This window comes from Arvicanthis niloticus, chromosome 5 (assembly GCF_011762505.2).
Source record: "Arvicanthis niloticus isolate mArvNil1 chromosome 5, mArvNil1.pat.X, whole genome shotgun sequence".
Classification (NCBI taxonomy): Eukaryota; Metazoa; Chordata; class Mammalia; order Rodentia; family Muridae; genus Arvicanthis; species Arvicanthis niloticus.
The window spans coordinates 84,029,473-84,054,164 of NC_047662.1; the positions used below are offsets into that span (position 1 = coordinate 84,029,473).

At 50.1% G+C, this 24,692-nt stretch overlaps 1 protein-coding gene across 4 annotated transcripts in view; it reads right to left on the reverse strand.

The window, feature by feature from the left end:
* Nucleotides 1-24,692, reverse strand: part of Col27a1 (collagen type XXVII alpha 1 chain) — a 120,294-nt gene that overhangs the window by 69,113 nt on the left and 26,489 nt on the right. For all 4 annotated transcript variants that reach the window (XR_013110643.1, XM_076934822.1, XM_076934823.1 and 1 more), the window contains exons 6-13: nucleotides 19,769-19,822; nucleotides 18,325-18,378; nucleotides 10,291-10,335; nucleotides 9,642-9,695; nucleotides 9,264-9,308; nucleotides 6,951-7,004; nucleotides 5,895-5,939; nucleotides 585-638 (exon numbers count right to left, since the gene is read on the reverse strand). Coding sequence is in view for 3 of the 4 variants with exons in the window: in XM_076934822.1 (XP_076790937.1) it covers nucleotides 585-638; nucleotides 5,895-5,939; nucleotides 6,951-7,004; nucleotides 9,264-9,308; nucleotides 9,642-9,695; nucleotides 10,291-10,335; nucleotides 18,325-18,378; nucleotides 19,769-19,822 (405 nt within the window). In the remaining variant the exon portion in view is untranslated. The remainder of the gene's footprint in view (nucleotides 1-584; nucleotides 639-5,894; nucleotides 5,940-6,950; nucleotides 7,005-9,263; nucleotides 9,309-9,641; nucleotides 9,696-10,290; nucleotides 10,336-18,324; nucleotides 18,379-19,768; nucleotides 19,823-24,692) is intronic.

Sequence of the window (24,692 nt, forward strand, 5' to 3'; positions counted from 1 at the left end):
GTGGGCACAGTTGGGACTGGCTGCTCAGGCAGAGAGCCTCGGGGAAAGACAAGGACCAAAGCAGGTGTTCCTGAGAACACTGGCCATGACCTGCACCCCAGACTGAGATCTCCTATACAGGGTCTGGAGCTAGGACAATAAGGGAAAGACAAATGGACACCGCAGGGGAGGCCAATTCATCTCCTTGTAGGCAAGCCAGGCATCTGTGTGTTTACAAGCTGTAAACTTCAAGACCTGTAAGCTTGGCTCTGCAGCCAACAAAACTTGTGGCAACTGCCTGTACCAAGGCAAACCACCTATAAATGGTTCTGATGCCTACTATGAGTGGCAGCGGCAGTCTCTCCATCAGACAGAAGCCCCAGAGACTGGGGTGGGGGGATATCCTGCAGTTCAGCAGGTGGAGACTCTCCAGGAGGCCACAGAGTACCCACAAAAGAAAGGGGTTCGGAGAAGTATTTCCATTCTTTCTTTTCAAGGGCACTCAGCTAGTAGGTCATAGGGCACGGGACAGCTCAGTTCTGTTAGACCCCCAAACTCAGGCTCTTGCAGTCTGCTGTACTCCGACAAGCACTGGGGGTACTTACAGGGTTCCCATCGAGTCCAGGGGGGCCTCTTTCCCCAAAGTCTCCAGGGAAGCCCTGAGGGAATGAGAGGGAAGAAATATGGACGTTAGTGCCCCAGGTCATAGTTTGGCTCTGAGCCACACCCCCAGCAGGGTACAAGGACAATGTCTGAGCAGGCTCACTCCTCAGTCTGGGGTTCTGAAGTCCTTCCTGCTACCTACAAACACTGGCACACATGAAACCAAGGGACACACTACAGCCGATCTGAGAGATGGGACAGGCATCACCCCCAGGTCTGGAACCGCACAGGGACTCCTGGTGTAGTGGAAATGAAACAGGCCGGGGCGGGAAGTGAGGCCCAGACCTAGGCCATTGCATATTGCTGAAGTTTGTAGTGCACCTTTCTCAGAGCCTATTGGCCTCAGTTTCCCCACGGGTCAAAAGAAGCCTCTGTGGTTGTGCCTGTGCACCTGAGATGCCACACTGTGGAATTATCGTTCCTATGTTACAACCTGAGGCTGTGATGGGGAAAGTGGCACGGTCACCCAAAGTCACACTGCTATGGAGGAACAGCACTGTGGCCACAGAGAGGCCACCAGCCTGGGCAGGTCTGGCCCTTCAGCCTTTCTGTGACCTGACTAAGAAGCTCCACAGTCCTCAGGGAGCCAGGCAGCTGGAAAAACATCAGCTGTGGGGAGGCTTGGGGGATGGGGGTGGGGAACCCATTCCTACTTCAAAGGAAAGGGAGGGATTTAGCTAGAGCCTGTAAACCCCTTCCCCCACTTCCAGTTCCAGTTCCAACTGTGGCTTTCTCAAGATGAATGACAAGCATAGCTCACATTTGTCTGACAGAAAGAATGAGTGCAAAGGTGGCCAGACTGTGATAACTGCCTGGGAGGAGTCTCAGGTCTCAGGTTGCTAATACTTTCTGGATATCCAGAGGATATCCAGCAAGAACAAGAAAGAAGGAAGGAAAGGACGAAAGGAAGGAAAGAAGGAAGGGAGGAAGGAAGGAAGGAGGCCCTAGGAAACAGTCACATAGTCTGTACCACTGAGCAGACTCTGATTCTGTGTTTCTGGGTATGTATGCATGTGAGCATTCAGGTCCACTTCATGAACTGGCACAGCACAGGGACACTCCCCAGGAAGCATGGGCTCATGCAGACCCCAGAAAATGCAGACATTTGATGGGTCTGGGACCAGGTTGCTGTTTTGCATGCAAGGCTGCACATGTGTCTGACATTCACCCCTGGAGAAAGGCGACTCATCCTATTTAACTGATGGGGAACATTGAGGCTCAGGCAGGACACCACTGGACTAAGGCCATAAAACCAGTCTGGCTCAGGTGAGCTTGGGTTCTGCTTCTGCCCAGTCCCACTCCTGTGAGTTTCAAATGGGGCCAGTCTGGCCTGAGGACTGAGAGTGGCACATGGGGTGACTGGGTGCTGCTATGTACGGTCCTGTCTTTATGGAGTGCATCAACCCACAGGAGCTTCTTTTTCCAGTATCCTAGGAATCTCAGCTAACTGACACTAGCCTTTTCCCAAATCAGACCCTCTGTCATGACGTTGACTGGTGCCACCTCTTGGGACAGGAACCATCTGTCAAATGGGCTGTGATCTGGGACATCTTTTGAAGGCACGGACTTTCTCTTAGTGATGATTATGGAGGCTGGGGGACAGGGTACAAAGGCTGTCGCTCATGGAATGAGGACAAAGTGTAGCAGAGCACTGGCTGGCTCCATATGGTCCCACTGGCAAGGCCTGGGGATTGCTGGCTCTATTCTCTAGGTTCAGGGTCTAGAGGAGACCAGGTCCACCCTGTCTTCTCTAGGCAGCAGTGTGATGGGTAGACTTTCACTGTGCTGATTGAGGGCTGATCCCAAAATATATGCTAGCCTGACCTGACCTGTAGACAAGACTGGGGAGGAAGAGGACATATTGGTGTATTCTAGGCACAAGGCCTGCAGTTTCTAGGTAGCAGCACACAGGGCGGCTCCAAGCTGGCCCACCACTCCCCTCAGACCCAGAAGCCAGGCTACCAGGCTACCCAGAAGGCTCTAGGAACCTGAGTTATGTCTGCTTTACTTCAGAGACTATTAAGACCAGGGAGAGTCTCAAGACATAGCCTTCTGAAGGTTAAGTTCAAACCCCAGTGAGGCCCTGTTACAGTTCACAGTAGACTGGGCCAGCCTCTGAGTGACAGTAGACACAGCCAACAGTAGTAACAACCAACAGCAGCCGACTCATGAAAGGGACTCTGTGCTGACCCTATTTTAGATATCAAGAGATCCAGAGATGTTAAAAAACCCATCCAAAGCCACACAGCTATGGGATCGCATGGTTGGGATTTGAATCCAGGCAGTCTGACCCCGCCCGGAGCTGTTCTCCTGGTATTTATGTGGTGACATCAAGCATAAACAGAATTAGAAGTTAAGCATCTCAAAGGGCCATCGCAGCTCCAGACTAATGCATATTAAATCTGGTTCTGCCTGGACATAGATGATGGCTTTGGGGACCATCTCTCCTCCTCTATCTCCAGCTTTGCTTCTGCTGATGGGCTACCTCTAGGAGTCTATTTGGACCGTTTGGAAACACTGGAGCTTTAAAGATGCTGGGACAATTAAAGGTGGTCTGAGGTGGAGGAAGCCCATAGCTTAGGTGGACAGCAGTTTGCTGCACCAATAGGAAACTGAGATTCAAATCTTCTACCACTCCACTCCCTAGCAGACAGCCACATCCAGCAGCTACACAGGGCCTTCATCCAGTGCCTACTGGCTGCGCCTGATGTATGCGTGATGACTGCACATTACCCTATGGCAGCAGGCACTTCCTTCTTCCGTTGCCCCAACCCCTGACTGCAGCAGCCTGGCCCATGGCCCAAGGAATGAACTCGGCTCACTGCCGGGCCTGCTACGTGGCTTCTGTGCTTCCCCAGGTTGGGCCCCTCTGGGACTGAACGCCTCGCCTTATACTGTGAGCAGAACCAGGCCCCGCAGAAGAAAATAGATGAGGGCAAGGCTCCGCCCTCACTCTGGATGGCAACAGTTCACAGGGCCAGAGGTGTGGACAGCAACATGCCAAGGCCCAGACATCTAAAGGCATTTCAGCCAAGCCCCTGCCTCCAGAGTCTGCTCCTCTTCTACAGAGGGTGGATGCAGGACCAGGGCAGCCTAAGCATTCAACAGATGACTCACTGAGCTTCCAGGCTCTGTCTCCTATCCTGCAAACCAGCCACCCCTTCATGTCCCAGGCAAGACTAAGGTAAGCATCATTGACAACTGGGCACCACTAGTCAGGAGTGGTACTCACCACAGGGCTACTCAGCAGCCTCTAGGAGGAGCTACCGAACTTAAAGAGGTATAATAGCTAAATATTTAATTTCTGGAAGTTCCTCCACAGGTCTAGCTTGCATGCTTTCTACTGTACTTAAAATATGTGATAGGGAAGTCTCCTGAGGTTCCCAGATCCCTTGTTTTATGATGCGGATCATGTCTGACTCTGTCCTGTTTATGAAACTAGAAAATCACTCCAGTTATGCTATCAAGGGAGAGAGAGATGGAGACAGGCAGGCAGAAGTCTCACAGAGACTCACAGGCCACCAACACCTGAGGCTCACATCTAAATGAAAAACCAGACCCTCCCTCCCCTTCATCTGTTCTGGCCTCAGTTTTCCCATGTGGGAATATATACTTTTTCCTTCCCTACCTGATGACTGGGAAAAGCTCAGAGCAGGAATTTCTGTCCTGAACCAGATAGCTGTGTGTCCTCAGGCAAGCTTTCAGCATCTCTGAGTCATGTAGTGAGAGACAGAGCCAAGCCTGGGTCAACCGATCTAGTGCTGGGACTGCCTTCCTGACTCTATGCAGGCCCAGCCACAGCAGGGAGGTCCAGGCCATAAGCAGCACAGAGGGGATAGAAATCCCCAGTGTACTAATAACAGATCCAGAGGAGAGGGGAGGGAATGAGAAAGGGAGTGAGAAAGAAAGAGAGAGGGGGGGAAGAGAGAGAGAGAAAGAGAGAGAGACAGAGAGACAGAGACAGACAGAGACAGAGAGAGACAGACAGACAGAGAGAGAGAGAGAGAGAGAGAGAGAGAGAGAGAGAGAGAGAGAGAGAGAATGCTAGACAAGAAGACTAACCGTAGCCTCTTTTTAGAATCAATGAGAGATTCCAGCTAGGATGTGGCTCAGCCATCTGCTGTGCATCACCCTGGACCAGCCGGGCCAGAAGTCCTGCCAGCCCTAGCCAACTGCCAATATTTTAGATTTGAACCTTCTTCCAAAATTACACACTCTCTTTCTAGCATGAGAGGTGAGGCAGGGGTGAGAGCTGCAGATTCTGCTGGAGGACAAAGGAGTTGATGGGGAGAAGAGAGACCCTGTGGGAAATGCCCTGTGCTATCAAGGGTCTTAGGTTCAGATCCTGACCTTGCTACCAAGTTGCTATGTGACCCTGGTCAAGTGGCTTGCATTCTCTAGTCAATGGTAGGTTTGATTACATGACCAGGATTCTCAGGCTGGACAGCAACCTGCAGGGTGGCAGCGGAAAGCTAATCTACCAACTGGCCCTGAAGAAAGTTGTCTTGGTGACAGTCACAAAGCCTCACTCTAAGGTCTATCTCTTGGAGCCTCAGTTTCCCCTTCTGGAATCAATGGCTTTCCTAACAGAGTCTAGGAAACCTACTTTTATGATACTGGTACCATTTGGTATTCCCAAGAGTTAGTCCTGGATGTCCCCTGCTCCAACTGTTCAGAGGCTGCAATGTCTTGGCTACATTACTTAACTTCTCTAGACCTTGTCTTTCTCTTTATGCCCTATAGATGGCTGAAGAAGAGGAAAACTAATCCCTTATGGCAACAGAGAGGCCTATAGAGAGCTAGTGGATTTGGGTGGAGGTCAATTCTGAACCATTTCTGGGACTACTCTTGTGGCCTACCACACTCCCTGGTCATCTAACCTTATGTACACATAAATGAAGACAGAGTGGGAGACCTGACACTGTGGGGACTATGTGCTGTCCATGTGAGGACTTAGGTCCCCTAGTGCCTGCTGGCCGCTGACACAAACATCCAGACAGAAATCCCACATATAAAGCTTTACCCGTAAGCCGCTGAAGCACATAAAGACAGAGGAGCCACCTGGAGCAGCAAGACCCCCAGGGAGCATCTCTGGCCAGAGCTTGCACCTGGTTACTCCACCCTACACCCAGAGCAGAGAAACAGAGCTGAGAGGCAGACAGTGCCAGGTCTCAGGGACCACCAGTGCAGTCCGGCCAGTGGGAGGTGGGGCTACCCGTAGAGTCTGCGTAATAGACACGGAAAATCTTTACCGGCCTACCCATCTCGCCCCTCTTGCCAGGAACACCAGGGAGACCCTGTAGGGGAAAGAGGAGAAAGATCATCAACAAACTCCAAGGGGCACCCAACCACACCCAGAATGAAGTCCCAGGTAGTCTGGGATGCTTGCCCAGAACATGGTGCCAGCTGCGAGTTCATTGCATGGATGTGTTAAACACCTACTGGGAGAGTGCTAAAGAAAGCCGCCAGCACTCCTAGCACTCAGCAGGTGCTCACTAAGTGTATCTTCTGCTTCCCTATAATGCTCTGTATTTAGCTTAATGAAGGGGTTACAACTGAACTTCCAAGTACAGGCTCAGGGGAGAAAGTAGCATGTATTAAAGTCGCCAGCCCTAAAGGCCTGTGGGCAGCTCTTCCCTGACTTGATCACTTGGTCTGGAGGGCAGAGTATCTTGGGAAATCCTGAAGTCTGTCTATACATATCCCCAGGGCCAAGGACAGAGTCAGGCATCCCTGGTGTCCCCTGTCCCTGCTGCCACCAAAGTCAGCTACCATGCTCCTGCCTGGGATCCCTGGCCTGGCATCTGACACCTGGCTCTGTCCCCACCCTTCTACAAGACACTTTATAAAGCAGCCAGGCGCCAGTGCCAGTGATGAGTGGACGCCTGTGCCAAAGGGAGGAGACACTACTTGGGGCTCTGTGGGTGGCCTCTGTCACAGCTACTCAGCCCTGTCACTGTGGCAGGAAAAAGCCATAAACAGTGGTCATCTATAAGCATAGCTATGGTCAATAAAACTTTATTTACAAAACAGCAAACTGGCCATCTCTGCAGAACATACAAATGTCTGTCACTGGTGAGAAGTTCCTCTGCTGAATCCCTTCTCAGGCCTCACTGCTCTAAGTACCTAGAACACTAAGACTGGGGCCCCTCTGCTGTGTCCCCGACCACCAGTGCTGTAACAGTGAGGTACACGCATGCTGTTTCCTGGGCCTTGCCCTGCCTAGGTGCTCCCTGCATGGATATCGCCAGTGGGCAATCCGCTACCGCAGAAGTAGAGGGTGAGGGTACACAGACAAATGCACTTACCCTCTCTCCATCCGACCCTGGCAGGCCAAAGAGCCCTGGAAGCCCAATGTAGCCCTAGAAAAGAGCAGGTGGGGATCAGAGAGGTTAAGCATGGGGTGCAGTTAGCCCAGCCTCCCTGCTGCCATCCCAAGGCCCGGTCCTCTGTGGTGGTGGCTTCAGGAGTCCTCGATGACATTGACCTTGAGGCAAGTGTATATGCCCGTGGACTGCATGGTGCTGCGTCCACGATGTAGTCCAAAGGCACATACGCTCACACCAGGGAGGGCAGCACAGGATGGCAGAGGCCCGGCACCCAGCTTGTGACCTGTGGAAAGAAGCTAGTACCCAGGTTAGATGCTGCAGGGCTGTAAGATCTGCCAGCCTTGTGGATGGTCCTTATAGTGATTCCTCTTAGAGCTCTAAAGTCCTGGATCTGGGGGCTTGCATCCACCCTGGTTGCCAAATACTGTCAGTCAGCATGGACACCCCAGAGAGCTGACACTGTGCCAGGCACATGGGTGCTCCTGGCAAGAACCCCAGAGACTAGAGGTAGTAACAATTTGTATTTGGCTGACTTACGTTCAGTTCAAAGGTTACCTGGGCCCAGTGGACTTAAGAACCAAGGCATGACACCATTTTATGTCCGTGGCCCAGAATGAATGTACCTGATTTCCAGCCCCCAAGCCTGAGCTCCCCCTGAGCCCCCAATCAGGCATACCTTGACTATCTCATGGTGTTAGGACCATGACATGCATAGCCCATCTCAAGTGCTCTCCTTTCTAGTACCAAACAGGCAGGTCAGAGCAAGCTCACCTCCCCAGCATCCCTCAGCATCCTGGTAAACAGGGTTTCTCTCTTTACCTCCCTGTCCTCTGATAAGGACCTATTCTCAAGGACCAGGATCCCGCACAGGGCTTGTACTGTTAGAAGCTGTGCTACACTGTAATGATAACTACAGCAAAAGCAACTTCTTGCCAAGTTCAAACTTCCTGCCAGGTACCACTGGATGCTTCTCACACACTGAGCGCATGGACAAATCCTAACTTTGACATTGTGAGAAAGTTGTCATCTATAAAGTTCATACTTGAAAACCTCACAATCAAGTTACAAAGAGGGGGAGGAGTAAATTGCAAAAAAAAGTCTTATAGAATGTTTTGAGTTTATTATTTCTTGTTGAGTTGGGCTGAATCTTGTCTTAGGACAACTGCAGCCCACAGGCTATAGACTGGACACAATTACATCACAGTGCTCCTGGTAGAGATCATTAAAATTCTATACAGCTGAGAACATCTAGGCCCAGAGAGGTAAGGTGATCTCCCCATAGCCACACGGCTATAGTATAATAGAACTGGTCCCTGAATTCAAGCTCTGTAGTTCTTAGGCCCACACCCCAAACCAGTGTGTCATGAACACACAGTTGAGGGAGACTGGTACCAGCTTTCCTTCCTCAAATACCTCAGCAACCAGCTTGATCAACAACCACCATCTTAACCACTATGCCCTGCCTCTTCTGTATAGAGCTCATGGCTTGTGTTCACAGATGACTGTCCTTGGAGAAGCCTAGTGACCATCTGGGATCCCTGACAGAGTCAGTCACAGGGGTCTCTAAGGCAGACATGCAGACTCCAAGGCTGTTGTGGGTAGTGCTCCTTCACACAGGAACAGGAAGGTGGTTGCCCTGGGCTCTGGATACTTTCTCCAGTGTCTAGATATTCCCTCTGAGGCCACTAGTCATGGGACCCACAGGAGAGAAACCCAGAATCTCAGGACAAGAGTTGCCCTGACTCTGCATGCCATGTAATATGTCCAAGAGACCTCGCCTTCTTATGTTGTGCCCATCCCCACAATTGTTAGACTGCTACAGAGATTAAGGCCAATAATGGGTCCATATTGGCCCTCTGACCTACCACGCTATAAATATCTTTGGCTCAGAAGAGGACATGTCACTGAAGACCTGCCCCAACTGACAGCCATGTAATCCACTTGCTGAGCATTTCTTGAGAGACAGGAGGCCCCACTTCAGGACCCCCGAGTCCTGTCTCCACAGCATCTTGGCGTGCATCATGAACAGAGCTACCCATGACCACCGAAACTCGTGACCATTGTCTTTCTACCTCCATTTCCCTATCCAACATACCAAGAACCTTCTCTGCCTCCCTTCTGGGAGATCCCATGTGGAGTGCCTCCTTGGCAGTTCTAGGCATATGGAGTTCAGAGGTTGCCAATCCCTAGCCCCATTTCCCCTAACAGCCTTGATCTCCCATCAACCCATAGAGAATCCAGTGATGTCTAACTCACACTCCACCTGTGTGGGACTAGCCAAAAAGCACTTACCCTGCTGCCTTTGGGGCCAGGGTCTCCTACAGGTCCAGGGAACCCCTGAAACAGAAATATGGGGGGCAAGGACATATGGAGATGGCCTCCCTGCTGCCAATGTCCCAGGGCCAGTCTTGTCTTGGGCTTCACCTATTCTTAGAAGCATTCATAGTATGGGTTGGACCAGAGGTGGCTCAGGGGGAGACTGGAGAGGAGTCTTGGGAACCCCTCTCTAAGCTCTAGTTCTTCTATAGACCCTCCTAGCCTGCAGCTTCCTGGCCAGACTAGGATGGGCTTATCCCCAGGGGCAGTTTATTGGCCCCAGCCCATAGCCTCCCTCTCCTTGGGGCACTGTGGCCACCACCATGGCCACAGCTTCCAGAGCATATACTGCACCTGCCTGCCAGGGTAACCTTTGGCCCCTGGACTGCCCTCAGGTCCTGGCTGCCCCTGTGAAGGAACAAGAGAAATGTTAGGAAAGGTGAGGCCCTTCCTAGCTTAGTCAGGGTCCCAGGGATGGGAAGGGCACCTACAATGGACAAGGAGAGGGGCAAGAACGTGAGGCAAAGCGGGAAGAAAACAAGCAGCAAGCTCCAAGCCCACCTCTCTAGAAACTAGTCAGACCAGCTCTGGGGACAAATCTTTCTGCTCCAGGCTCAAAATAAAAAAAGCACAGACGAGGGTTGGCTGGCTGTCCCCTGGCAGGGCTGCTGTTTGAGTTGGGCCAGGAGGCCAGAATTCTGCAAACCCCAAGGCGAATGGAAGGGATAATATCGCCTAACATTGCCGGGGACAGGCCAGCTATTCATGGCTCTAACCAGAGTCCAGGGGCTTCTGCCAGCCCTGGGCTGGGCTCGGCAGTACAGACACTAGCTCTTCTAGGACAGTGTGGCTGACTGGGTAAGGGTGGGGGTGATGGGCGGGGGAAGTCCTAAGGCCTTGTTCTGGGGCTCCAGGGAATCTCAGTCCAGGGAGGAGGCTGGTGCCAAGCAGGGACTGGAAGAAGGAATATCAGACAGTGCAGGGCAAGGCAGACAGGCCTCACCTGTTCTCCAGGGTGCCCTGCTGCTCCAGGATGGCCCTTGTGTCCCTGTGGGGTGAAGAACTGTCATCAGGAAATAGGCTTTATGGGAGATATGGCACACACACTATCTGCATGGATGCAGGTTGTATGGGGTTCACTGAATCCTCTGGAGTCATCTTTTGTTAGAACAGAGGATGGGGGTGGGGTGAAAGACTATGACCCAGTGGTCCATATCCAGCACTGCCTTGGAAATCCAGAGAGTTGGAGGCGGTCAGAAACAGGAGCAAAGGGTGTGTGACATGAGGAACAGGGACAAGGTCAAAGCGAAACACACACGATGGCTGATGACTCCACTCCAGCTCATCTACCATGATCATGTTACCCACAGACATGGCCTCTTTCCTTGCTGGCCCTGCTCCTATTCCAAGAAAAAGGCTGCCCAGATGCTCAGTGGCAGCCTTGACTCTTCAGGTGTCTATCAGCATCCTGGACCCTCAAGATGCACAGGAAGTTGCAGTCTTCATTATAAACAGAAGAGTCCGTCTGAGGGAGGGGGCTTGGGAAGTTCGCCAGCATTTATTCTGAGTCGTCTCATGCCAAGAGAGTCTACCACCCACGAAACACATCTCATTCTAGATCAAGACCTGGTCCTGGGAAAAATCCTCCACTGGGCCACATACAGGCAAGGTGGGCCCCAGACCACAGCCAGCAGCTGGACAGAAGGATCTAAGCTCTTACTACAGACTGATCTGGATTCTAGGACTATTTACCTTGGGGCTGGCTATGTGACCAGAGACAATGACTCTACCTCTCTGAACTTTGATTTCCTTAGAAATTATAAAACGGGCTCTAAGAGACAATGCCTGGGTGGCATGATCTGCATGGGAAGCATCAAAAATGGTGTCTAGCACTGAATCCAGCAACCTTAGAGACACCAACTGCAGTTATTACTGTGGCCTTCATTTCTTCATTCATTCGCTCATTCAACAAACACTGATGAAGTGTGTGGGGGCCAGCAGGATTTTCCTCATGGGAAAAAAGAGCCAGGCAACATCCTTTGCCTTGGGGGTTTACATTCCTAGAAGGGAACTAGAAAGAAATGAAGTAGAAAAGGCAACCGTGGGTGGTGGGAGTCAGGAGGTGGGGTGAAATGAGCAGCAGGAGTCTGTTTTGTAAGATGAGTATGTTTCTGGGGATCAGTTGCTCAACAACTCGAATGTGCTGAACACCATCGCTCCTGCACTGAAGAATGGTTTGAAATGGCAAATTTTATGCTATGGCTTGTTGCCGTGAGCAAATAAAGTCAGGGTACAGAGGATGGCATGACTGGGAAGGGGTGGTGACTCCAGGAACAGCCAAGGGATAGCTGATGGGAGGAGGTGGACACAGGCCTGGATATGGCATTCTGGAAGGTGGAGCAGAGAGTGCAAACACCCCAAGGCAGAAATGCTCTCAGTGAGCTCGGAGAAGCACAAGAGGGCCTATGGAACTGCAGAAGAACAGAAAAGGGGTGTGGGCAGAGAAGCAGCTGGAGGTCAGAGTTGGTGACTTGAGGCTGTGTCAGGAAGCTCTAGGGACAAGGCATGACAGGAAATAAGGAGGAGCAAGCTGAGCCCCTTTTCCTCCCACAGAAGCATCAAGGTGAGCCATGAGCTCTTGGCTGTGAGACTGAGCCCAGGCAATCACCTCTCTGAACTCATTCTGCCAAGCTCTGCTGGCCTAGAGGATCATTGTAAACAGCCCAGAGACTCGGGACCAAGAACAACAATGGGGGCAGTGTGCGGCAGGAGCTTCTAGCACACCAATACTCTACTGAAAACCGATCCACAAGCATCGTTCTCCCCCCAAAGACAAGGGATGTGTTCAGCTAAATCCCAGATGAGGTTTAAGCAAATCTGTGCTCAGGAAAGAGCTGGAAGGAAGTGAATCACAGAATCCCACCATGTCTAACCCTGCGCCTTGAGCATGAATGCTCACTAACGCCCTGGATCACTTCTAGGAGGTAGGAACCACTTGGTACACTTACAATGAGGAAACAGAGGCTCAAAGAGTTAAGGACCATCCTGAAGCCACACAGCTTTCTTGGAAGAACATGTGAATTATGGCCCAAATCTTTCAGATGTTAACCATCAATCACTGTGGTTGGGGCCAGCCCAGAAGAATGACAGGAAAGGTCCCCTTAAAGATGCATCTCCCTGAGACAGAGCCATTGGGTCATAGCAACATCCTAGGGCAGAGGTCAGTAGCAGAATAATGAAGTACCCACATTGGATGGGACTGAAGTTACCTCTTGCTTCACTGGACTGACAAAGAAACTGAGGTCCCCAGGAGAAGACAAGCTGTCAGGAAGCTGAGGCCAAGGTTAGACTGTTCACTAGACTCTAGATCCATGGGATAGGCTGAGCTGTCTCAACCAGTGAACTTTAGAGGGCCTTGAATGTGACTGTGATCGTGTGCTTCTAAAGCCGATTGGGAAGAGTACAGAGGAACCCAGTCAAGGTGGGAGGTAGGGTGCGGAGGGGGCTCCCTGGAAGCCCCTTCAGTGGTGTTTACCAAACAGTTTAAATCACAGGGCTGGGGACATGAGACTCTAAACCATTATCTTCTCTTGACCCTGGCAATTACAGGGGCCAACCCATCCCGCAAGGTGGCCCCAGGGCAGTGATTTCCTGTGTGGGGGTGAAGGGTGCCAGGTGGGCTGAGGGAGGCAGGGGAGCCACAGAAGAGCTGGGGCCATGGTTGCCTGGCAGGCGGGCCTCCGCAGGCCCCGTGTTTATAATACAGCATGCTCTCTATTTTGGTTTGGGAGCCAGATTAATCACTGCTTACAGTGCACGAGGAGGAACCAGACATCACCTCACCCTGCCACAGACAGTGGGGTGCTATTTGGACTTCAGGCAAGGAGGGAGAGGATCCTGTCACTGCCTGGGGGTCTGGATAGCAAGCAGTGTGTGTCCAGGCATAGGTTGTTCCCTGCAGGCTTCGTTTCAATAGGAACGTGGACCTCACTCCCTAATCTTGCTCAGTACCCAAAGGCCCTGGCAATTAACGGGGGAGGGAGGTCAGCCCACAGAACTCATCTGCAGCCCCAGCCACCCACACCCCACCAGCACAGAGGAGCAAATAGGGAGAAACTGAATGAGACTAAGCCTCTCTGGGCCTCAGTTTTCCAAACTGATTTCTCAATATGTCTTATGGGCGCTGACGTTAGAGGATTCTGAAATCATGACATGATTATCTAGAAATGTCAGACAGCTTGCAGGACATCCAAACCCACTTGGTGGTAAGTTGAAGAAGGAAGGGCGGTGAGGTTGAATTTTCGTGTAGCTCATTCATTCATGTAGTCTTCACTCATTCATTCAACAAACATCTGCTGAGCCTCAGCCATGACCAAAACCCAGGGAACAGGCAGTAGTAGATATAACATTGAACAAAAGCAATGGGGTCACTACCTTTTAGAAGACAGTAGAGACACTAAGGGCATATGGACAAGAGTGTTGGTAAAGAATTGAATGCCTGAAACCATAAAGCTCAGCTGTGGGAGGCTACACAGTATCCTGAGTGAGGCATTGGGGCAAAGGTCAGTGGATCAGTGGGTCAGTGGGTCAGTTGGGCATTGGGTCAGTGGGGCAGAGGGGCAGAGGGGCAGAGGGGCAGAGGGGCAGAGGGGCAGAGGGGCAGAGGGGCAGAGGGGCAGAGGGGCAGAGGGGCAGAGGGGCAGAGGGGCAGAGGGGCAGAGGGGCAGAGGGGCAGAGGGGCAGAGGTGGGGGCAGAAATGGGCTGCAACAGGAGACAGGCCAGTGGGAATGGGCCACAAGAGCCCAGCACGGAGTTAATGGAGTTAGGTGTTACACTTGAAAGGACAGCTGGTTCTCAGAAGGGCAGGGACCATCATCTTTGTCCTCCATCTTTATCTCATCTTTCCAAGGGCAGTGGCCAACTGGGCAGCACAGAAGGACCAGTGACCCTGGGGAAGTGATGTTGAAAAAAAGAAATGGTTTCATTGTACCAACTTCCTTCCATTAGTCATGTCTGCCTGGCACAGTGTGCTAAGACTCAGAGGCCTATTATCAGCTCTTGGCAAGACACATCAATCGGTGATGTCGGCCAGAGGTACTGGTGAGAGGAAGGGGGTAGGACCAGGCAGATGTAGGTCCCCAGCGTGTGCTGAGCCTCATGTAAGGAAAACTACTATGGTCATGCAGGATTCTGACCTCAGAGCGCTGCTCCAGTTGGAGAAATGTGCCGAGGGTATCAGTGAGTCACTCAAGAACCAGAAAGTGGGGAATCCCAAGGAGGTTTCAAAGATGAGCCACGGAGTCTGAGAAATGGGAAAGACTCAGGGAAGAGGGTCTTTGGGAAGAGAAGCAAATAGTATTAATGGTGGATGTGGAGAAGTCAGGCCAGGGGCACAGCAGAGAGCGATACAGGGAGTCAGGAGGCAAGAGACACTGGGGATGAAGTAAGGGACCAAGCCATGTCCACTCAGTCTTTGCTGTGGAGCTGCACACTGGGCGCTGGGACTGCCCGGTGCTTGAAGGACTGAGCAGAACATCTAGCTCCTCCATGTGAGCTGCTACAACTCTCCCACATTCTTTAGATTAAGCATGGCTGTTGGCCTGTTATCATAGTACTAGGGACCCTCACACAGAAGGATCACTGTAAGTTTTGAGGTCAGCCTGGACAGCAGAGTATGTCTGTGAACCTTCCTCTCTTAGGGAACAGTTTCACATCCACAACAACCAAAGGCAGCCAGGTGAGCCTTCAGACCCCATGCAGGGTGGGAAGGGCTGCTTATCTCATGAGCTGTGAAACAGCCAGAGGATTAGTGATACCACATGAGCAAGGATTCTTTAGCTGTTTCTCTTCCAGGACCATCATTACCATTCATTCATTCATTCTTCCAACCAGCCAATACATATGGTGCCTGTCATGTGCCAGCCTTGTATGAATGTTGGGAACTTACATCCCATTAATCTTCCCAACCATCAGTACAGTGAAGGCTCAGCATACAGAGGTGGCTCACCCACACTCACAGCCACAGGGGGCAGAGCAGAAACTCCATCACATTCTTTTCAAATGAACCTCATAAAGTAGCCTCTTTTGAATGTGAACTGGGTGGGTCCACTCTTGGTTGAGAAACTGTCTCAGTCAGCCTTGTGTTAAGAAAAAGGGCCTGAGGGTGAGAAGACCCAGGTTCAGACCCCAGCCTTCTGCTTTAAGACATAAGGAAGATTTCTCTCTTAAGTTGGTGGCTCTGGGTCTCAGCTGCATGTGGGACCTTTCAGAAGTTCTGTTGCCTTGATTAGTGCCTAGCCTAGAACCCCACAGTGGTGTCAACACTTGGCAGGGTCAGGGGCCACCATTGCAGAAAATACCCTTAAGCTCTGACAGCCCCACCAACACCAGGGTCAACTGTGGGTTCAGAGCATAAGTCCCCAGGTGCTAACAAGAAGGTGACAGAATAAATAAGATCTAGTTGGGTCTTGGTCTTCTTAGCTATAAAACAGGGATGCTTTTGCCTACTTTACAAGGCAGCCATTTGTATGTATGCGTGTGTGTGTGTGTATACGCATGCGTGAGTACATGCTCAAATGTGTATATACACGTATGTGTGTACATGTATATGGAGACCAGAGATCAACCTTCCACAAGGGAAGTTCTCCTTGTTTATTTTATTTTAGAGACAGGATCTTGTTAGACAGCCCTGGCTAACCTAGATAGAGATCTGTATGTATACCAGGCTGGCGTCAAATTCAGAGAGCCACCAGTTCCTGTTTCTCAGGTACTGGGATTATAAGTGTGTTCCACTGCACCCAACTTGTATTGTTGTTTGAGACAAGGCATCTAAGAGGGACCTGGAGCTTGCTGGTTAGTCCAGGCTTGCTGGACAATGGGTTCTGGAGGTACTTCCTGTCTTCTTCTCACCAGCACTGGGATACAAGTTCATCCAAACATGTTTGGGTTTTTTCGTGGTTCTAGGAGTTGAGCTCAGGTTCTCAGGCTTTGCGGCAAGCACTTACTGACAAAAGTCATGCCTTCTGATGCTCTCCTGCCCACTTTCTCAATAGCCTCTTTCTATCCACCAACACATATTAGATTTTATTGTTTTTTTCCTGCCCCTCAAGAATGCAAGCTCTGTAAGTGAGGTTCTGTTTTCATACAGCATAGCCCCAGCACATAGTGGAGTTTAATACATTCCCATCGAAGGAGTGAATGAACCAAACTTTAATGTGGCAGATAGCTACCTCACCTCTGCTCACCTGGGTTCCTTCTCCTCAGGGTTCCCACAGAGAAAACAAAGTCACCTTGGAGCAGCAGGACTAAGTGGCTGCCACAGCCACCAGAGATGGGGAACTGATTATAGGGATAAGCCCAACAGGATACCAAGCCATTCATTCTCCTCTATGACACCACCTCTATTAGAGGGTCCCAGGGCCTGAGTCATCTGTGCTCTACACAGTACATGGTGACACCAGCCTGCCTGTTTTAGACCCTGTTTAGACCCCAGGCTCTGTAACAAATGCCCACAAGTGTTTGCCTGGGTCAGGGCCAGAGAGGAGTGCAGACTACATGGCCAAGCAGTTTTCCACCCACTGAAGATGTTCGCTTAGCTTAGAAGACACCCAACCCTGCTCAGGGGAGAAGAAACTGTCAGCATCCCTGGCTATCTGCTGAGCACGGGGAGCCCCAGAATCCTGGGCAGGAGGTGGCACAAGCCTGTGTTTCCTCCACCACCTCTGCTGCCTTGCTACCCCATTCAAAGACTACCACAGGCTGCTTTATGAGTCAGAAGAAGGGGCCTTTCCCACTCATGGCTCCTCCACTAGAAAGTACTAGAACATGGGCCAGGTACATGCAGAACAGCAGACACACTGTCAAAGCAAACTCTGCTTTTTGGTGGCCAGGCTAGCCTCTGGCATTTAAGTTACAGACTGCTTTGCCACAGAGGGTAGTGGAGGAGAGAGTGATGGCTATGATCTTCCAAATTCCCTGGGTTATGGAGACACTCACATTAAGGTTATCCTAGATACTCTGGCTGTCCCATTGAAAACCAGACGGCTAGTCTAGGGGGCAGGCACCTGGAGCCACGTCTGGGAACCAGAGTAGAAATGAGCCCTGGGCCCATGTGTCTGTTGGACAGCTCTTCAGTACTGAGGGAATCTTCCTGGAAAGTGATTGGCCTCTGGCCTACACTGTCTTCCTTGCTTGTCCAGAATACCTCCTGTGTATAAGCTACAAGTTTTGTCAGGAAAAAAGAACCAGAGTCATAAACGCAATGTGCATACCCTGTTAGTGAGACAAGACTCAAGGCTGAAAATAACAAAGATGGGCCAAGTGTCCCTGAACAAGTGGCCACATTGGCCCAAAATCTGAGCATTTTAGGAAGGCTTCAAGGGGAGGCACAACTAGTGTTGAAGGAGAGGAGGATGCTGGCCAGGGATGTTCCAAGACATCTGGAAACCCCAGCCTGGAGGGCAGCAGAAGCTGATCACCACCAACCAAGAGCAGACCCAGAATGGCTGAAGGGGTGGCAGGTATAACAACTATGACAGCATGTAACAACCAGGTAGAACACACGAAGAATGTGTGTCCTCCGCAGAATGTATCCTGTAGCCCATCAGCGAGAGGCATCTCAGACTCAGAGGTTAACGGTGGGACACAGCCATTCCCAGGCAGTGAGGGACTAATAAGAGAGTCTCTGTCCTCTTTGCATTTGCATATGAGGAGAGACACTGCTACTCACCCAGCTGGGCAATTCAGACAGTGCTCTAACTACCTGAAGCATGCCTGAGGGTTGCCCCTCTTGGGGACACAGTGAGCCAGATACTTTCTAGTCACACCTCATTATCCACAGGGGATTCACTTCACACCAAGGGGCTCCCAACCCCAGCACATTCAGGATTCAGGAACCTCTCATCTCTTGCCCATGGGCTCTGTGTCCAGGGAACCCAGCCATAACCAGGAGTCACAGGTGACCCATGATGCTTCTGCTTGAAGGTCAAGCTTGCTGGCAAGCCCATGGCCAAGGCCAAGTACAGAACCAAGTCCTACCTTCCGTCCCAAGGGTCCTGGATTTCCGGAGAGTCCAGGCAAGCCCATGTTGCCCTGTAAGACACAGACAACAGACTCAGGGAAGCAACTGGGCAGTATGACCACCACTGCAATGGTTGCAACCACTCATGGAGGTTCACAAAGGCCTAGAGGCCTCAGAGAAGACATGGCAGTCACTGGGCAAGGGTAGGAGCAGGGAGATGGGTGCAGTATCCAGCTCCCAACTCCCTGACCTTACTAGCTCCATGTATGTGGTTTAAGCAGAAGACATCATATAGAGAGTGTGTTCTATGATCATCTCTTCTCATCTCCTGAACAATGTCACCATCACTGGGGTCGGAGGTCACCAAGCAGGGGTGTTTCTACCATGGAGGATCAGAGGAAAGGCCCATAGGCCACTCTGCAACTATACATTCATCTGGAGTTTATTGTTTCGTATTTTTAATCTCGGTCTCTCTGCCCTGGATGTTCTGAGACTGAAGGGAGTAGACAAGGCCACTCACTGTCCTGGGACTGAGTCACTTAGCACAGGTCTACTGAGTGGTCAGTAGTTGCTTCCTGTGACAAGATCAAAAGGAGTCTCTCTCTGTCTCTGTCTCTGTCTCTCCCTTTTTCTCTCCCTCCCTCCCCCTCCGTCTCTTACCCCCGTGTGTGTGTGTGTGTGTGTGTGTGTGTGTGTGTGTGTGTGTGTGTGTCTGTGCGCGTGTGTCTATACCTAGCAGCTAGATGGAGATACAGAGATGTGAGTCCAACCCTCAGAACGCAGACAAAGCCAAGCAGACCTGAGTGCACTCCTCTAGACTCTAGAGTATGGTATGTGAGGCCTATGACTAGATGCTAGGGTTTGAGCCCTCTCTTCCTACCTGACCTCCAGGGTCCTTGCTCAGCAAGGAGATTGGTGCTTTGGGAACAGGGGAGGTCCTTTGGCCTAAGTGTTTTCTCTTCCACAAGCAACCCATTTATCTTCATAGCCTCAGGGAGCTGGGAAATCTTGAGGCCCTGGCCTTTACACCTCTCTCCTCTGGAGACACCAGGTCTCTCTGCTCCTGTGAGCACTCACAGGGCTTTGAAGGTCAGTTGGAAGTTTCCAGGGCACTGAACACCGAGAAACTTACGGATATCAGCATCACCTAGCAAGTCCTAGCACAGAAAGCTATATAGCACTGGGGGAAGGGCATTCACCAAGGTGGCAAGGCGTGTCCACAGAACAAATCTGTCTGTCTGTTTGTTTGTTTGTTTGTTTGTTTGTTTGTTTCACCAGTCATAGCCTAGAAAGGTGGTGTTGGGAATGGCCATGGTCTCTGTTTTGGGATAGACCAAGACCTTAAAGGAAAATACCAAACCAATCCCACTTGTTGGGACTTCATGCTTTCTGGGTCACGTGCAGTCTCTTCCCTCAGGAGAGCTCCTGGGGAGGGTGGAGTTTTGGGGTTCCTAAGCCTACCTTTGCTCCATCGTGAGCCTGTCCTGGTGAGAGTCCTGGGTCCCCTTTCTGTCCCTGAAATAAAAACAAGTCTGCCTCGGTCATCACATCACCTTGAACAAATCTCCACAAACACTGCGTTCGTAGTCTTCTTTCCTACTTGACCCGTTTTTACTCACGTAAACCCTCCTCCTCAATTCTGTCATTGTCTTGTTCAAAGACCATCCATAGCTTCCCTCTGACTACATAACTCTTGATTCCTTCCAGTGTCCCCAGTCTTCTATGATCTCGCCCCAGCCAGTTCAAATTCTACTCTCCTGCCACCGGCCAAGCCTACAAAGAAGGTGTCCTTTTGTTTCATGACCGTCCAGTCTGCTGTCACTCCCGACCTTCTCAACCCCATCCACTGTCATCAGACTGCATGCAAACATCCCTCAGACATGGTTTGCACTTCCTGCCACCAGGCCCTTTCTCAAGCAAGGAGAACCATCCTAGAACCTGACAGTGTTCTTCAAGATGCCAGCTTCCAGTCACTGCCAGTGACCAGTCTGTCAATGGGTTGCTTGCTGCCTTTCCCTAGGCATCAGCATGTTCTAAGAGACACAGCCAAAGGCACCTAGACTCTGTAATTTTCCAGAAAGCTGACATTTGCTTCTTTCATCACCAGAACCCCATAGATTACACACTGCAGAGGCCATTTCTAACTGCATACTGCATTCGACTCCCATTCTAGACTGAGGGCAGAGTATAGAAACCCTACCTCCCCAAAATACATCCAAGGAAATTTTTTGAGTCCAAAAGCAAGAGCTTTCAGGAACCCCGAATAAGGCATACAGAACTGAAACTGGGTCCCTAAACTAGGACTACCAGGTCTGTGAGAGCCCACCAGTGAGACGCGGGCAGTGTACCAGAGAGAGCATGGTAGTAGTAGCAAGTCTCCATTTGAGGCAAGTACTGTCCATTCCTGGAATATGAGAGGATTCTGTCACAAGGATCCTGGTCCCTAGAATCTGAGTCAACATAACAGACAAAGAGCTCACTGGCTGCATCTCACAGGGACAAAAGAAAGCTTTCACTTCCAGGAGACTGCTAGGGGCTTTCAAATCCACCCCTATCCCTTCTGCCTAAGCTTTCTGACCTCCTTGCCTTAGTGAGCTCAGAGTCAGAGGTCCTTGGTGGAAGCCCTGGGCCTGCCATGGGCTCACAGTAGGACTACAGGCCAAGGGTCTTCTCCTCTTGATCCTTGTTTTCTTTGTTTTTATAACAGGGGACGTGTAGCTTACATGCACACTCATGTGCAGACTGGCTTCGAGGGTTTCTAGGCGAAGGGCCAGTGGGATAATGGCTGTGACACATGGGAAGGGTGGCTTGGCCAACTCTATTTAATTTCCATTAAGTCTTTTCTTTGTGAGAACTCAGACCTCCCAAGCCCTAACTTGATCCATCTCCACCAGAAACCATGTCATTCTGGGCTGGAAGGAACCCCTCTGTCTGCTCTCCTACTATGCATACACTGCGAGGTAAGCTCTGCATCCACTGCAAATGAAGGACAGGGACTGGGGTTTAGAGAAGCCACCACAGCCTGGGCTAACCCAGTGGGCAAGAAGCTGGTTGGCTGACATCGAAGCCATTGTCTACAGCCTGAGGTTCTTTGCTCCCCACCACCTCTCAGCTATACTCCAGTCAGCTGCTCCACTGTGAAGGTCAGCCCTTCTTGGTAGATTCCAGAATCTTAATTCTATCAACCTGAGCCCCACACCTCAGGGGAGCAGGATTTCTGTAGAACCCCACATCCAGATGCACCTGACATTAGGCCCCCCTGAGACACTCTCCCACACTCTGTAAATAAAAAGCCCTGCTCCATGCCTTTTATGTCCACAGTGCAAGGCCTGGACCAGGCTACCCAGCTACCAAGGATTCCTGTGGCCAAAAATGGACAGAGATTCTCCCCACCCCACCATGCCCACCGTGGTCAGCAGCCAGCAGAGGAGCTGCCACACAAAGCTCACAGGAATAGGTCGTTGTGAACTCTATTCTGCCATTTCACAGAGTATAAAGACTGATAGATACCAGGAGCCCTGGCCAGGCTCCTTAGGAATTGATGGATTTTTCCTATACAATCTCAGCAAGAATGTTTAAATATAATCTCTGTCCAAAGATGGACTAATACTGTGGACATTTATTGAGCATTCACTACAAGCCAGGTGTGGTATCGAGCACCAGGAATGGCATGGGAAAGAATAAGATACAGGAGTCAGGCCCCTTGGGAAGAGACTCCAAGAGGGAGCAGTCACAGTAGCCTACCCTTTAAAGAGTGTTCCTCTAAGCCCTTCATACATGTTAGTTCGTTTAACCTCCAGATCTATAAAGGAACCACATTCATGAACCCATTCTGTAGAGGAGGAAATAAAGTCCGAGCAAGGGGCTGTCACTTACCCAAGGTCAGACAGTGAGCAGGAGGAATTTAGTGTCAGGAAGTCTGGCTGCAAGCTCTTTATATTTCAGCACAGTGCAGTGAAGACCTACCCACCAGTGCTAAGTGGAGGGCAGGGAGAAGGCTGAGAATTTTGTCTAAATGTAGATAAATTCCTGAAAGGACTGTAAATAAGCTGAGGCTAAAGAGAACAAGGAGGATCAGCTCAAGGTACTCCTGCTTAGACAGAGGATGGCCTCAGGGATGAGACTTTCTGGTGTCTTTGACCTTTTGACATCACAACGCCCCGTTGTCATCTGTAAAGTTCATACGTGAGAGCTGCACCAATGAGTTTTTAAAAAGATTACAAACCATTTGTTTTAAGTAAGTTTATAATTGTGTGGGCTTCATTCATTGTGATCCTTGATCTTTTACAACTGGTGGGCCGTGAGCTAAACATAGCTAGATGCATATAAAAGGTGAGAGAAAAATACAACAGATGATATTTTATAAGTTCTTTATGTGTTAAGGACAAGGGTCTGGTCATTAGACCTAATTCTTCAGTCAACATGCCCATGTGGCCTAGAGGAAGCCATATGGTGACCAGAAACAATCCATATGGTGACCAGGAACAATCCATATGGTGGCCTTTGCTTGGACCAGTTCATGAAGCCTTACAGCCAAGTAGACTACCAAGGAGGGTAAAACATGAAGTTAGGTGCTAAGAATATGGTGGGGATGGGAACCATGCTGGGCTCCATCCCCTCAGGAAGGAGAGTAGAAAACTGAGGGCTCTCTGTGACTAAAACCCAGAAAGACAATGAGACAGACAAAGACTAAACAACAAAGGATCAAGAAACGCTAGACTCGAAGTATCCTACATAACTCCCCTGCGACCTCAAGTATACAGTATAGGGCCTGGCCCAGAGACAGCATCACAAAATACTTCATGAATAAGCAAGCAGGGTCTCAAGAGAAGCAGAAGCCATATCTGGCTAGGTCTTGGAACTGCCTCTGAAGGTTTCCTCTGTGGCTATTACTGTTTCTCAGGTGCAGAAGTCCCAGCCAATGCAATACAGCAGAAAAAACAAATAGGAGGAGGAGACAAAAGTATGTCCTCCTTTGCAAGCCACATGACTTCCTGTCTAGAATATTCAGGAGAACCAACTGAAACATGAGCAGAGCAGACAATATACTTCAGAGAGAAAAGGCAGGGTCATACACTACATACAAGAGTGCAAAAAATAAAAAGTACTCCCCAGTAACAGAAACCCAGCAGAAAGTCTACCAACAACAAAACATTACATTTCTAAGTATAAACTGAATCATAAATACACAGGGATTATGCAATAAAAACTATAAAAGTTTACTGAAAGATGTTTAAAAGCCTCAACCAAATCAGGAAACATGCCATGTGTGTAGTGGGTAGAAAAACTAATTATTTTACGGGTGCCAACTCTTCACAAGTTAATACAGGCACTTAATTTCAGCTTTAGAAAACAACAACAAACAAGAGTGATTTTTAAATGAGAATGAAAATAAAATTTATCTAACAGAAAAAAATAACCGGAAATGTTTGAAATGAAGCAAGAATGTTACAAAGATAGTAAATGTCACGTAAACTAGCTTGCAGATGGACAATCAACAATAAAGCACAACAGAATGACTTAAACCAGACCCTAGCCGACTCCACAACAATCCCCAGAGCAAAGGCTGTTTAATAAATGGTTAACTACAATGGGAAAGCAACAATGGAGAGCTAGGTCACATCCCAACCCCACTAAGATTAGTTCCAGATGGCTTAAAAATTACGAGTACAGATTATATTATGGAATAACTAGAAATAAAGGTGGACACATCTGATCATGACCCGAGCAAGAGATGCAGGGAGGGAGGGAGGGAGGGAGGGGGAAGGAAGAGAGAGAGAGAGAGCGAGAGAGAGAGAGCGAGCAAGAGAGCGAGACAGAGAGAGGAAATAAGCCTAGGGCTGCAGCTCAATGACAGAGCACAGTTTAGCATGCGTGGGACCTTGTGTTCAATTCCCAGTACATCCAAAGGAAGTGGGGCAGGAAGACGCTCGGCTAATGAAGATGTTTGCTGTGGAAGCTTGGCACCCTAAGTCTGCTCTCCAGAACTCATGTAAAGATAGACAGAGGTGACTCCACAAAGTTATCCTCTCACTCCAAATCACACAATGGCATGAATTCACACACACACACACACACACACACACACTCACTCACACATACATACTCACACACACACTCACACACACCCTCACACATACACACTCACACATACACACACACTCACACATACACACTCACACACACACACTCACACATACACACTCACACATACACACTCACACATACACACACACACACTCACACATACACACTCACACACACACATACACACTCACACATACACACTCACACATACACAACACTCACACATACACACTCACACACACACACACTCACACATACACACTCACACATACACACTCACACATACACACACTCACAC